Source organism: Myotis myotis, unplaced genomic scaffold, assembly GCF_014108235.1.
Source record: "Myotis myotis isolate mMyoMyo1 unplaced genomic scaffold, mMyoMyo1.p scaffold_m19_p_1, whole genome shotgun sequence".
In the NCBI taxonomy this organism is placed as follows: domain Eukaryota; kingdom Metazoa; phylum Chordata; class Mammalia; order Chiroptera; family Vespertilionidae; genus Myotis; species Myotis myotis.
This window is the reverse complement of record NW_023416313.1, coordinates 11,025,004-11,037,571: the sequence shown is the minus strand read 5'-3', so window position 1 is coordinate 11,037,571 and position 12,568 is coordinate 11,025,004. Positions and strand designations below refer to the sequence as shown.

General features: G+C 41.5%; 1 protein-coding gene across 5 annotated transcripts in view; it reads right to left on the bottom strand.

The window, feature by feature from the left end:
- Positions 1–12,568, bottom strand: part of SLIT2 (slit guidance ligand 2) — a 361,217-nt gene that overhangs the window by 84,181 nt on the left and 264,468 nt on the right. For all 5 annotated transcript variants that reach the window (XM_036330006.1, XM_036330014.1, XM_036330022.1 and 2 more), the window contains 4 exons: positions 9,900–9,968; positions 3,920–3,991; positions 3,333–3,404; positions 1,556–1,627 (listed from right to left, as the gene is read on the bottom strand). In XM_036330006.1, coding sequence (XP_036185899.1) covers positions 1,556–1,627; positions 3,333–3,404; positions 3,920–3,991; positions 9,900–9,968 — 285 coding nt within the window. The remainder of the gene's footprint in view (positions 1–1,555; positions 1,628–3,332; positions 3,405–3,919; positions 3,992–9,899; positions 9,969–12,568) is intronic.

The following is a 12,568-nucleotide window of genomic DNA, read 5'->3' as shown; positions in this document are numbered from 1 at the left end:
CTGGAGTAAAAGTTAAGCTCATATCTGCGTCAGATTCAAACTCTTTTTACAAATAAAAAATGAGCAACATGATGTTTTTGAGTCATTTGGTCTTTTCCTTAGTGACATTTGCTAAGTCCTTACTATGTGAGGGATGCAGCAGAAAAAGTGCATAGAGCAGAGCTGTTTATAACCTAGGGAGTAAGAGACAAATGCATACATTAAATACAGGAGTGAACGGAACACAGGACAAAGAAGCTCAAATTGCCCTCACTGTGAGTGGGGTGGCCACAGAAAGGGATGTTCCCCTGAGCTCAAGTCACGCTGCCCAGGGCAACCCTTCCTGCTCCATCACCCTGACCTAGCGGATGGGACGGCCACGTCCTTCTTTGTGCTGCATGTTCTGGTCTGCCAGAGAGCACCACAGTCTTGCACCCAGAGCTATTGGCTTTCATTAACATCATGTCTCACTGACACCCCTGAGTGGTCCTGATGTTGACTTTGAGGTGCTGGGGTTCAAATATGGAAAACAGAGGTCTTGCTTCCTGCACCCTAATCGTTTAGTTGGAAGGATTAGTCACTGTAGGCACCAAACAATCAGATGTGCAAACACCTGCATGGAGAACACAGCCCCCATAGGACAAATTCAGATATAGCATAATTGACAACTAACTCCTATCCTCCGCCCATCCCCCTGTCTCAATTTTCTATAATCATACCTTGGGGTTTGGTGGGTTTGGGAGGGAAGGGCAATACCAAGAGGGGACATGGCAGGCAACCTCTCTGGGGAAATGGGAGCCCAGTGACACTGACATTTAAGCCAAAGCAGAGAGCCGCTCCCTGGGAATGCCCATGCAGCCTGCCTCAGGAAGGCTGTGGTTCCTAGGACCGCTCCCCCAACTTCTGTCCAGGTTGGCCATGGTCTTAACAGTACAACCGAAAATAACAGAATCATGAAATTTGACCCAGCTGAGTTTTTGGATCCCATTTATCCCATATTTTTAATTTCTAAAATTGCACTTCCAGGAAATATGGAGGTGCACATGGCTGCTATGACAAAGAACACAAAGAAAAGTGTTTCACCCAGTGTGAGGATTTGGCTATTGCCCTCTACCACATTATAAGGTCGTGAACTCTGTCTCATTTATTTCTGCATGGAACCATAGCTATTGCTGAGTCATATTTGCTAAATAAACGAATCTTGTTTGAGGCAACAAGGTAGGCTTCATGGAAGAGGTGATACTTGGGATGTGTCTTAGAACAACTGGGTTTGGAGAGACTGCATGGAAGAGAGCCAATATTTTAGAATCAGGGAACAATGAGAGCAAAGGTATTGGTTAGGACGTTGGGTGAGCAAAGAGAACTCAACTAATGGGGAGTATGGGCCAAAAGAATAAATGAAGGCCATCTTGTGGAGTTCACCATATCTACATTGAAAATCTTTACATTTTCTTTAAAATGAAACCATTCACATGTGATGATGCGACAATAAAAGGGGCAGCAGAGGATGCGTGTTGCAAACTCGCTTGCCAGGGACAGTTGGAGCCTAAACCCACACCATGAACTAGGTACTCACAGGTGTGATAATGCAGAAAGATCGTTGAAAGCACCTTCAGGCACAACAGAAATGTCATTTCCATGTAAAGAACTAAAACAAGAAAAAGAAAATTCAATTTCCTATAACTCAGAGAGTTCAGAAAAATCCCCATGCATGTATATGAAACTTCAGTTGATGATAAGCATTTTAAATCAGTGCAGACAAGATGGTCTAGTCAATAAATAGCTTTGATATCTATTTCAGAAAGCAAAAAATTAGTTCCTACCTCAAGTCGTATGCATAACATAAATTCTAGGTTGAAGAGTTAAATGTAAAAATAAAACTGAAGTGTAGTAAGAGAAAATACAGAAGAGTTCCGTTTTATAAACAGGATAGGAAAGGGTTTCAAAATCATTGTGTAAAACTCAGTAACCATAACGAAAAGGAGTGACACATTTTTGAGGACAGAAAATATATTCATACTATAAAAGATTACATATAAGGAAGAGGATGGGGAATATTTGCAACACGTATTAGATACGAGGAATAATTCCTTTGTGAAAAGACCTGCAAACTTAGAGTCAAGTGCTAGATGTACAAAGATATGTAAGTTAATAAGGGAAAGACAAAGTACCCAATAAAAACAGGGCAATGATATGATCAGGCTCATAGATTAAGCAGCACAAATGCTCAATAAAAAAAATATATTCAAATGCTCGAGTAATTGGAATTGCAAATTAAATCAGAAATGGGAAATAAAGTTGCTTTTGTCATACGATGAAAATGAAAGGATTGATGATATTCAGTATTGGCAGGAGTGCTTTAAAGCAGGTACTCTATTAAATAGTTGGTGGAAAAAAATAAATTTGTAAATTGACAAAATCCCATTTGAAGGGCAATGTGATGTTTATTTTTCGTATTCTCCCAGTACACTTGACAGTAATTTCCCGTGCAAATCATTGCTGAAATTACTAGCACATTGGTACCAAAGTGAACGTGTGGGCTGTTCTTTAGAGTGATGAACAGAATTATGAAAATTTGGAAGTAAAACATATGATAGTGAAGATGTGACAGAAAAAGAACAATTCCTATTTATGGCTTTTAAAATTGACATAGCCAGGGAATATGTATATCATCAAAATAACCAAATGTGTTGCCCTCGCCAGTTTTGCTCAGCGGATAGAGAGTGTCAGCCTGTGGACTGAAGGGTCCCAGATTTGATTCTGGTCAAGGGCATATGCCTCGGTTGTGGGCTCAATCCCCAGTTGAGGGTGTACAGGAGGCAACCTTTCAATGCTTGTCTCTCATCATTGATATTTCTCTCTCTCTTTATCTCCCTTCCTCTCTGAAATCAAGGAAAATATATTAAAAACAAAAACAAAACAAAAACCAAATATATGTAAGGGAGGGTCATAAAAGAACATCAAATTGGATAATGGTAAATTCTTAGGGACGGCACTGGGCTTGAGGATCATGTTTTATTTTATATGCTTTAAAATTCACTTATTATGTAACCAGCAAAGACAACATTTCCTACATTTCTTTCAGAATTAGTTGACTCTATGTAAAACATACCTCTAAATATTGTATATTATCAAATAAGCAATTACAGCAAAAACATGACAGAAGAGAAAATTATATTGCCCAAATTAAAGCTGATGAACAATGATGTAGTCAGATATGCTTTTCCAAATTTGTAGTAAATCCTAGTGCATATAACCAAACACACCCAAGGATCAACAAAGCAGTTAAGCCAGTAGTAAAGAGACAACTCGATCCCTGAGAAGAATTTCTTTGTTGAACATCAGATGCTTACAGTAATCGAAGAGACTTCAATCCATCGAAGGTTCGCGGAGGGATACATCTTAGACGGTTGTAACTAAGAATCCTGAAAGCATATAGAAGCCAAGTGGTCTTACTCAGGCATCCCAAAAGGGCCAGATGTCATTTTTAAAATAAAGTGGCTAAGAAGAAGGTTATTTTAGTATCTTATAAATTGAGAATACTGACACCTAATATTGTTTAAAAAATATTGTATTGTTTTAGTGAAACAACCTATATATTTCCTAAGTAAAGCCCAGAAAGCTTCCTACCTCCACAGGTGCTGAGGCCTCAACTATGCCCTCCAGAAGGTGACCTTCTGCATACATTTGCTTACGCATCTCCTCTAACTCCACCACAGGTGTAAATATCCCTTCTGTCTTTTATAGAACCCACCACCTTTTGTAATGTCTGTGTTTGTTGGCTGATTGAGGCATTATTTGTCTGTTTCTCCCAGCAAGTATTTACATTCCTCAAGGGCAAAGATGCTATCTGTCTTGTTTACCAGGAATGTCCAGTGCCTAGAAAATGCACTGTGCCCAGCGAATTAATGAAAACTCAGTACCGCACTTTCACACTCACAAGGTGAGGAGCTGGGTCATGTTGCTGAAGCTCTGGTTAGAAAGGGTGCTTATTCGGTTGTTACTTAAGTCTCTGAAAGAGAAAAAGAAGGAAATGGAGTCTACTGTTAGCACAGACATGGAAATATTCATGATTCATAGAAAGAGAAGGTCTTTTTGTTCAAGGTCATAGCAACAATGTTAGCACTCAGCTTTTACCTGAAAATAACAAGACATCGGGCAACCTTCTGGAATAGACTATAATGTTATTCACAACGATTCATGCGCCTTGCTTGGGCCAATGAGGTGTAGGCACCCGAGCCAGTTTCACTTCAGAAAAGATTTAGAGCGAGCTCACTTTTCCCATGTCCTTTCTCCTCTCTCTCCTGTAAGACTTGTGACCTTCCCCAGACCCTGTGACTGTTGCCTGGTCCCAGAACAAAGGCATGTGGAGGCCAGTTACAATGGACACATTGTATGGGGGGAAAGAAACCTTTGTCTTTGAAAGTTCCATCAGTTACACATACTTATTTTCTTGGGAATATATCCTCACCAATATATCCTCTCTCTCTCACCCTCTCCCTTCCTCTCTGAAATCAAGAAACACATATTTGAAAAACTACCACCACCACCAACAAAATGCCTTAATTAAAAACTCTGCTCTGCCCTTGCCAGTTTGGTTCCATGGATAGAGCATTGGTCTGTAGACTGAAGGATCCTGGGTTCCATTCTGGTCAGGGCACATGCCCAGGTTGTGGGCTCAATCCCCAGTAGGGGGCATGCAGGAGGCAGTCAATCAATGATTCTATCTCATCACTGATGTTTCTATCTCTCTCTCCCTCTCCCTTCCTCTCTGAAGTCATTAAAAATATATTTTTAAAAAAAGCAAAAAAATAATTCTGCCCTTGGCCAAAGTCGCCAATACATACTAGGTCTTCAGTAAATATCTATTTATTGAATGATAAGTAAATGAGAGAGATGTGAATTATTTACCGAAGTTAAATGGCTATTTATAAGTGCATTTTGTACTATGGGTTATAATTTATATTCAGTGAACTTGATCTTATTTTTGTTATATATAATACTAGGGGCCCGGTGCACGAAATTCATGCACTGGGGGCTGGGGCTGGTCCCTCAGGCCAGCCTACCCCCTCTCACATACTGGGGGCCCTCAGGGGATGTCCTACTGATGGCTTAAGCCCCCTCCCTGCTCCCCTTAGGGAGCGGGCCTAAGCCGCAGTCTGGCCTCCCTTTGTGGGAAGCGACCAGGCTGATCAGGGGAAGGCGCCAGCCCCCACTGCCAGTCACCGCAGCCACCAAGGTGTTTTCATCAACACAGACTCCAGTCCCTTCACCATGAAAAAATGACAACTTTCTTTAGGCATTTTCAAGATGTGTCTTTCATAGGATATGACATTTCTTTATTATTTTTTTTTATCCTCACCTGAGGATATGTTTCCATTGATTTTTAGAGAATGTGGAAGAGAAAGGGAAAGAGCGAGAGAAACATCAAAGTGAGAGGAAAATTTTGATTGGTTGCCTCCTGCATGAGCCCTGACCTGGGCCCCGGCCAGTGAGGAGCCTGCAACCTAGGTACATGCCCTTGATCAGAATCGAACTCAGACCCTGAGGTCTGCAGGCCAAGGCTCTATCCACTGAGCCAAATGGGCTAGGGCAGGATATGACATTTCTTAGCCCTCCAGCAGCGTACCTTCGTTTTTTTCTCCAGGAGTGAGGTGGAAAAACCCTACATCACCTTCTTGGATTCTTATTACCCAAGTTACTAAGAATATTACCAGAGGCATACAGAGAACTTAGCCAATGAGCAGTCAGAAAAGGTGTTTCCTCTGTAGTTCACACTGATCCCCAGCTCAGCCCCTGCCCAGGCCTAAGGCCTCTGGCTAGGGGTTAGGCCTGGGCAGGGGACACCCAGCCCACTCTGATGGCTGGCTTGCCCTTGCCCAGGCCACAAGGCTCTGGCCGAGCCTTAGGCCTGGGCAGGGGCCCCCTTGGCTCTTATTGCAGGCTCAGGCCCTTCCCAGGAGCCCCCTGGCTCAGATCCTCCCTAGGGTGCTCAGGGCCCACATGGGGCCTACCTCAAAGTGACCTGGGAGCCCTCTGATGTTTCCTGGACCCAGGCCACTGGTGCCTAGTATGCAAATTAACCACCATCTTAGTTGGGTTAATTTGCATATTTGCTCCTGATTGGCTGGTGGGCATGGCTGGTGGGTGTAGCAGAGGTATGGTCAATTTGCATGTTTCTCTTTTATTAGATCAGATATGTGATATATATAATATAATGGCATAATATACATATCCTATCTAATAAAAGACAAAAAGGGTAATTGACCGTACCTTTGCTACACTTCCCATTGGCTAATCAGGGAGATATGCAAATTAACTGCCAACAAAGATGGTGGCCGGAAGCCATGCAGCTGAAGTGAGCAGGAGGCTTGCTTGCTCCAGTGATGGAGGAAGCCAAGGTTTCCCGCATGCTGCGGCATGGCTCTGAGCTCCAAAAGCAAATAAGTTTCAATTATAGAAGCTAAACAAACCCCAGATACCTGCTTTCAGTAGGCCATAGCCTCAGACCTGGAGCTGGCTCTCAGCTCCAGTGACGGCAACAAAGTTTCAATTATAGAAGGCAAATAAACCCCAGAATTAAAAAAAAAAGAAAAAAAGGAGAGGTTGGGGGCTTCAGTCGCCGGCCAGCCTGAAAACGGCCCTCAGCCCCTCACCCAGACTGGCCAGGCACCCCAGTGGGGACTCACACCCTAAAGGGGGTGTGGCCATCCTGAAAACAGCCATCAGCCCCTCACCCAGGCTAGCCAGGCACCCAAGCGGGACCCCCACCCTGATCCCGGAAACCCTTCAGGGCAAACCAGCCGGCCCCCACCCATGCACCAGGCCTCTATCCTATATAGTAAAAGGGTAATATGCAAACTGACCCTAACAGCACAAAGACTGGGAATGACTGGTCACTATGACACACACTGACCACCAGGGGGCAGATGCTCAATGCAGGAGTTGCCCTCTGGTGGTCAGTGCGCTCCCACAGGGGGAGCTCTGCTCAGCCACAAGCCAGGCTGATGGCTGCCAGTACAGCGGTGGTGGTGGGAGCCTCTCCTGCCTCCTCAGCAGTGCTAAGGATGTCTGACTGCAGCTTAGGTCTGCTCCCCGCTGGCAAGTGGACATCCCCCGAGGGCTGCCGGGCTGCCAGAGGGATGTCTGACTGCCATCTTAGGCCCAACCCCCCGGGGAGCGGGCCTAAGCCAGCAGGTGGTCATCCCCCAAGGGGTCCCAGACTGCAAGAGGGCACAGGCCAGGCTGAGGGACCCCCCCCCACCCTAGTGCACAAATTTTTGTGCACCTGGCCTCTAGTAATATATAATGAAATATAATCATATATAACATTTACATATACATATTTTGCATTTTGCTTTAGGAAAAATTATGAATATATACACCTCCATATACAGTGGGGCTTTGACTTACGAGTGTCCCGACTAACGAGTTTTTCGAGAGTCTAGCTGTCTCTTGGCCGATGTTTTGATTTGAGTTGCAAGCTAAAATTCGGGTTATGAGCCAGCTTTAGATACCCCACTGCTAGTTGGTGCAGTGAACGTCACAGTGAACGCCACAACATCAGCCCGGCATCACGTGTCATTGTAATGGTGAAAATTGATTTGACATACGAGTAATTTGAGTTACGAGCTTCGTCACGGAACAAATTAAATTCGTAAGTCAAGGCCCCATTGTATTCAACAATGACACAGATATTAGTGAAGGTGTATATATTCACTAATGTTTTCCTAAAGCAAAATGCCAAATATATAAATAAGAGAAAAATTCATGAATAAATAATTTAGGATATAATTTATGTTAATTTATGTGTATTTATATTCACAAAATTTTTTTGAAGTAAAATATATGAATCGTTAAATGCAAGATCCAGAATAGCTAATTATCCATTGCTTTATTAAAGCACCAAAGGGATCAGTAAAATGGACCTATTAAATTATGAAAATAGTAGGGATGCTATGGAAGCTCTAAAATCCATGTTCTCAACTGCTGAAGTACTATACCTACCTTTTAAAAGGAAATAAATATATCTATATCAGCAAAATGACTCCTTGGTGAAACCATCTGTGGATCTACAAAGTCTCATTTTTCATTTTCAAATTGGTTTTGAATAATCACGCACTGTCCCACAAATGACCCGATTCTGCTCAAGTGACCCTTTGGAAACTGCAGCAATTTAAAGGTTTATTTAACAGAACAAAATGCACATAATCGCTTCTTGCTGCTGTTAAACAAATAACTAGGGCAGAACAAGGCGCCTTGGAGGGTATTCCTTTTTCCTTAATTTCATAGTTTGTCATCTAAACAGTCCTGGGTGCTTCTTACAAAGTGTTTTCCCGTATTTTTAAGGAAAATTGAAAATCGTAAGCATCATTTTCACTAACTTCCACCTCCCTAGTGCAGCGATTTTCAACCTTTTTTCATTTCATGGCACACAAACTCATTATTAAAATTCCGCAGAACCACAACTATATTATAACGTTTGCTGACTTCACACAAAAATAGGTATACCTTTGTTGTTGTTAATCCTCACTCATTTATGTGAGTTATTTTTTTAGAGAGTGTGGGAGGGAGGGAGGGAGGGAGGGAGGGAGGGAGGGAGGGAGAGAGGGAAACCAATAATGTGAGAGAGACACATTATTGGTTTCCCCCCACATGTGCCCCATCTGGGGCTGGATATAGAACCTGCAAACCAGGTACGGGCCCCTTGAGTAGGAATCAAACCCATGACCCTTCAGTGCATGGGCCGACATTCCAACCACTGAGCAATACTGGCCAGGGCAGAAAGAGGTATAATTCTGATACATTCAAAATTGTTGGCTATTGTGTTGGCTATTGTCATTTTTTAAATTTGACAACCGAAGGGAAAACATATCCGTGCCCCTGGCTAAATAGGCATAGCATGTTCTAAAAATTCTTGCAGCACTCCACTTGAAAATCGCTGCCAGAGGGTAATATTTACATTGAGAAATTCAACATCTTCTGCTCCCTCGGTTTCTAGAATTCACTAGTTAGGAATAAACCTCCTTATTACAGGAATAATAGAAATCTGCCTCCTAAGCCAGTCATATTTACTCTAAAACCAGATAGACTTAAACAAGATAAAGTATTTCCCTATACATTCACTATTGTTGCTAATATTTTGTTTTGTGAGAAATGTTATCAGTTTCTATCAAGGCTACTCTAACTGTGACATTATATTGGGTGAGGTTATATATTTTTAAAAATATTTTGCACATAACTAGATAGAAATTTTTGTGTGCTTAAATATAATCTTATATCTACTTTAAAATGGTAAAAAATTATTTACATACATGAATGGGAAAAAGATATTATCTTAGGACATCAAACCAAACTAAAAAAACAACAATGTTTTGAAATTTATACTCAGAATGCCAGCATCTTTGTCACATTTTCTTAAATACTGTAGAAGTAAACATAGATTTTGTAAAATGAATTTGAATACTGGAAGCCCATAACAATTCATATTTTATTATATAAAGAGAATCAAGCCTAATAAACTAGATTTATGTTTCCAGTGAGATTATTATCATCTACCATCTCTTGTTTAAATTCAAGAATAAAAATATGTTTTTCTACCTTTCCTTGGCTTGTTATAAAATAGCCCATTTCATTATGAATAGCAGTACCCTTCGTGCCAAATCTTTACAATCCTTCGATACACAGACTTAACTGAATTTGTACTTTGACGAGAGGACCTTTTCTAGGCCTCGCCATGGCCTGACTGATACACAGTAAAGCCGGAGCTAGCGATCCAGGACCAGGTGAGCGAGGGGGAGCCTCTGACTGCGAGTGAGTTATATTATCCGAAAGGCTCACTACATCTCTGCCCCTTGCTATCCCATTTTCATGAAATAGAATGAGAAGTCAAAGGCAGAAACATACCATACGTTACTTACATAAGTGTTAAGTGTTTGTAGTTAGAGAGTTCCTTAGGAACCAATGTGAATTGATTCCCATCCAGGTACCTAAAAACAAGGAAACAATATTATTATGATTATGATTATGATTATGATTATGATTATTATTTTAATCCTCATTTGATGATATCTTTTCCATTCATCTTTAGAAAGAGAGAGAGAGAGAGAGAGAGAGAGAAAGAAAGGGAAGGAGAGAGGAAGGGAGGGAGGAAAGAAGGAAGGAGAGAGAGAGAGGGAGAGAGAAAGGAAGGAAGGAAGGAAGAAAGGAAGGAAAGAAGGAAAGAAAAGAAAGAAAGAAAGAGAGATGCATGGATGTGAGAGAAACACATTCACTTGTTGCCTCCTACACTCGCCTGGAAAGGGGCCAGGGATAGAACCTGCAACTGAGGTATGTGCCCTTGACTGGGTAGTGAAACAGGGACCCTTCAGTCCATGGGCCAATGCTCTAACTACTGAGCAAACTGGCTAGGGCATATTTTTTAAAAGTAACAGTAGTGTATCCTGGAATAGTTGAAGAATATTTCACTCTTACTGGAGGTAAGGAAGCATTTAGTGATTTTAACTTCAAGATGTCATGTTCATATCCCAGCCGGCGTGGCTCAGTGGTTGAGCATCGAGTGGTTTGATTCCTGGTCAGGGCACATGCCCTGGTTGCAGGTTCTATCTCCAGTGTGGGGCGTGCAGGAGGCAGCCAATCGATGACTCTCTCTCATCATTGATGTTTCTATATTTCTCTCCCATCATTGATGTTTCTATCTCTCTCTCCCTCTCCCTTCCTCTCTGAAATCAACAAAAAAAAAAATTAAAAAAAGATTTCATGTTCCTAGCTGAGACTGCTTTGAAGAGAAGAAAAAGAAAAAATTGCTTTGTCCAATCCAGCAGATTCTTTTGTGGATCACTTGGGCTAAATTCTAAAATCCAGGAGAGACTGGCGGGTCCAGTTCTTCGTGGTTTTCTAAGAAGGCAGGCATGTGTCCCGCCATTCTCTTGTCAGCAAGAAGGTTCATTCAAATAAGCACATTTGTAGTCAAACCCCACTTTGCTTGTGTTTATGTGGAGGCAGTACCATGAAAGGCATGCACTACGGGCAGAACCTTGCTGCCGAGGGTGAGACCACTCTTTACCGCCGTAATATTATCAGCATATTAGTAAACAACAATGAATGTTTTGAAGGAGATACTTGGGAATTTAAACAGAAGTAGATTTCAATTAATAATACCTTAATATAGTTTTTACCATTGTATATCTATTTGCTGGTATTACTTGTAGGAGGTTTCTTAGAAAATCACATTTACCAAGTGCACAAAAATAGCATCTATATGCAAAAGTAATAATCAAATAACCACAAGTAAGTAAAGTGTCCTTTTCTGATGAGACTCAGCAGAATAATCAGAGAATATATAGGCTCTGGGCTAACTGGCAAGACACCAAAGTAAAGGAATGCTTAAATATCCATGATGACACACACACATGCGCGCGCGTGCACACACACACACACACACACACACACACACACACACTAAATTCTATCTCCTCCCAGGCTCTTCTCTCCCAGAATATGGATGGGGAGGGGTAAACATTCTTTCACTAACTTGGGCCACCTGTACAGAAGTGCCCACAATCAATTCTGGCGCAGGGGCATGTGACCCCCCTCCTGCCTCAGTGTTGGGGCCAATCTCAAGATCCGGGGTTGAGGTTATATTTTTTGCAGGATACAGCAATAACTGAGAAATTGCCTAAGATAACAGTCTATTTCAACTATTTCAAAATGAAAACAGTTATGAAAAAGTCACAAATTATCAAAGTACATAGTAAATATCTGATTAAGAGCCAGCACATGAGATGAGTCCTCATGCCCACTCAAAATCTCTGACTATACTTCAACTCCTCTCCCTCCTTTCTTCCTGTAGATAAATGTTTTCTTATTACCACTAGAGGGCAGCATAATCCCATGTACTTCAACACTCTCCCTTCATTTCAGAACGTAGTGCTATGCATGTTTACATGTAAAACAATCTAAGAGGTATGGAACTGATTAAAAATAATAGATACCGTTTGTTTAACATTTTCCACCAACATTATTTCACCAAATTCTTTAATAATTCAATAAAATAAGCACATGGCATTTTTCTAATACAAGCATACATAAAGAGAAATACTGCTGACTCAGTGTAGTTCTAAGAATAAGCTCTCTGGGGGAGTAAACCTAGAATTTACAAGAGATGAGTTCATTCTTCTCATCCCTGTAATCTATTTTCTTTAGCAAAAGAGATTACTTTAAAACATTTGTAAAGAAATAGATGGAAGACTTGACTACATGATAAAAGAAACACGGAAATGGCATAGACAGGACATGGATCAAACAGGTTCTCATATATGTTTTAGTAAGGAAATGAAAGAATGTTAAATATTTTAATGATTTTTAAAAAATATTTTTATTGATTTCAGAGAGGAAGAGAGAGGGAGAGAGAGAGAGAAACATCAATGATGACAAAGAGTCATTGATTGGCTGCCTCCTGCACACCCTCCACTGAGGATGGAGTCCACAACCCGGGCATGTGTCTTAACCAGGAATAGAACCGTGACCTCCTGGTTCATGGGTCGACTTTCAACCACTGAGCCATGCCAGCCGGGCAAATTGTTTTCAA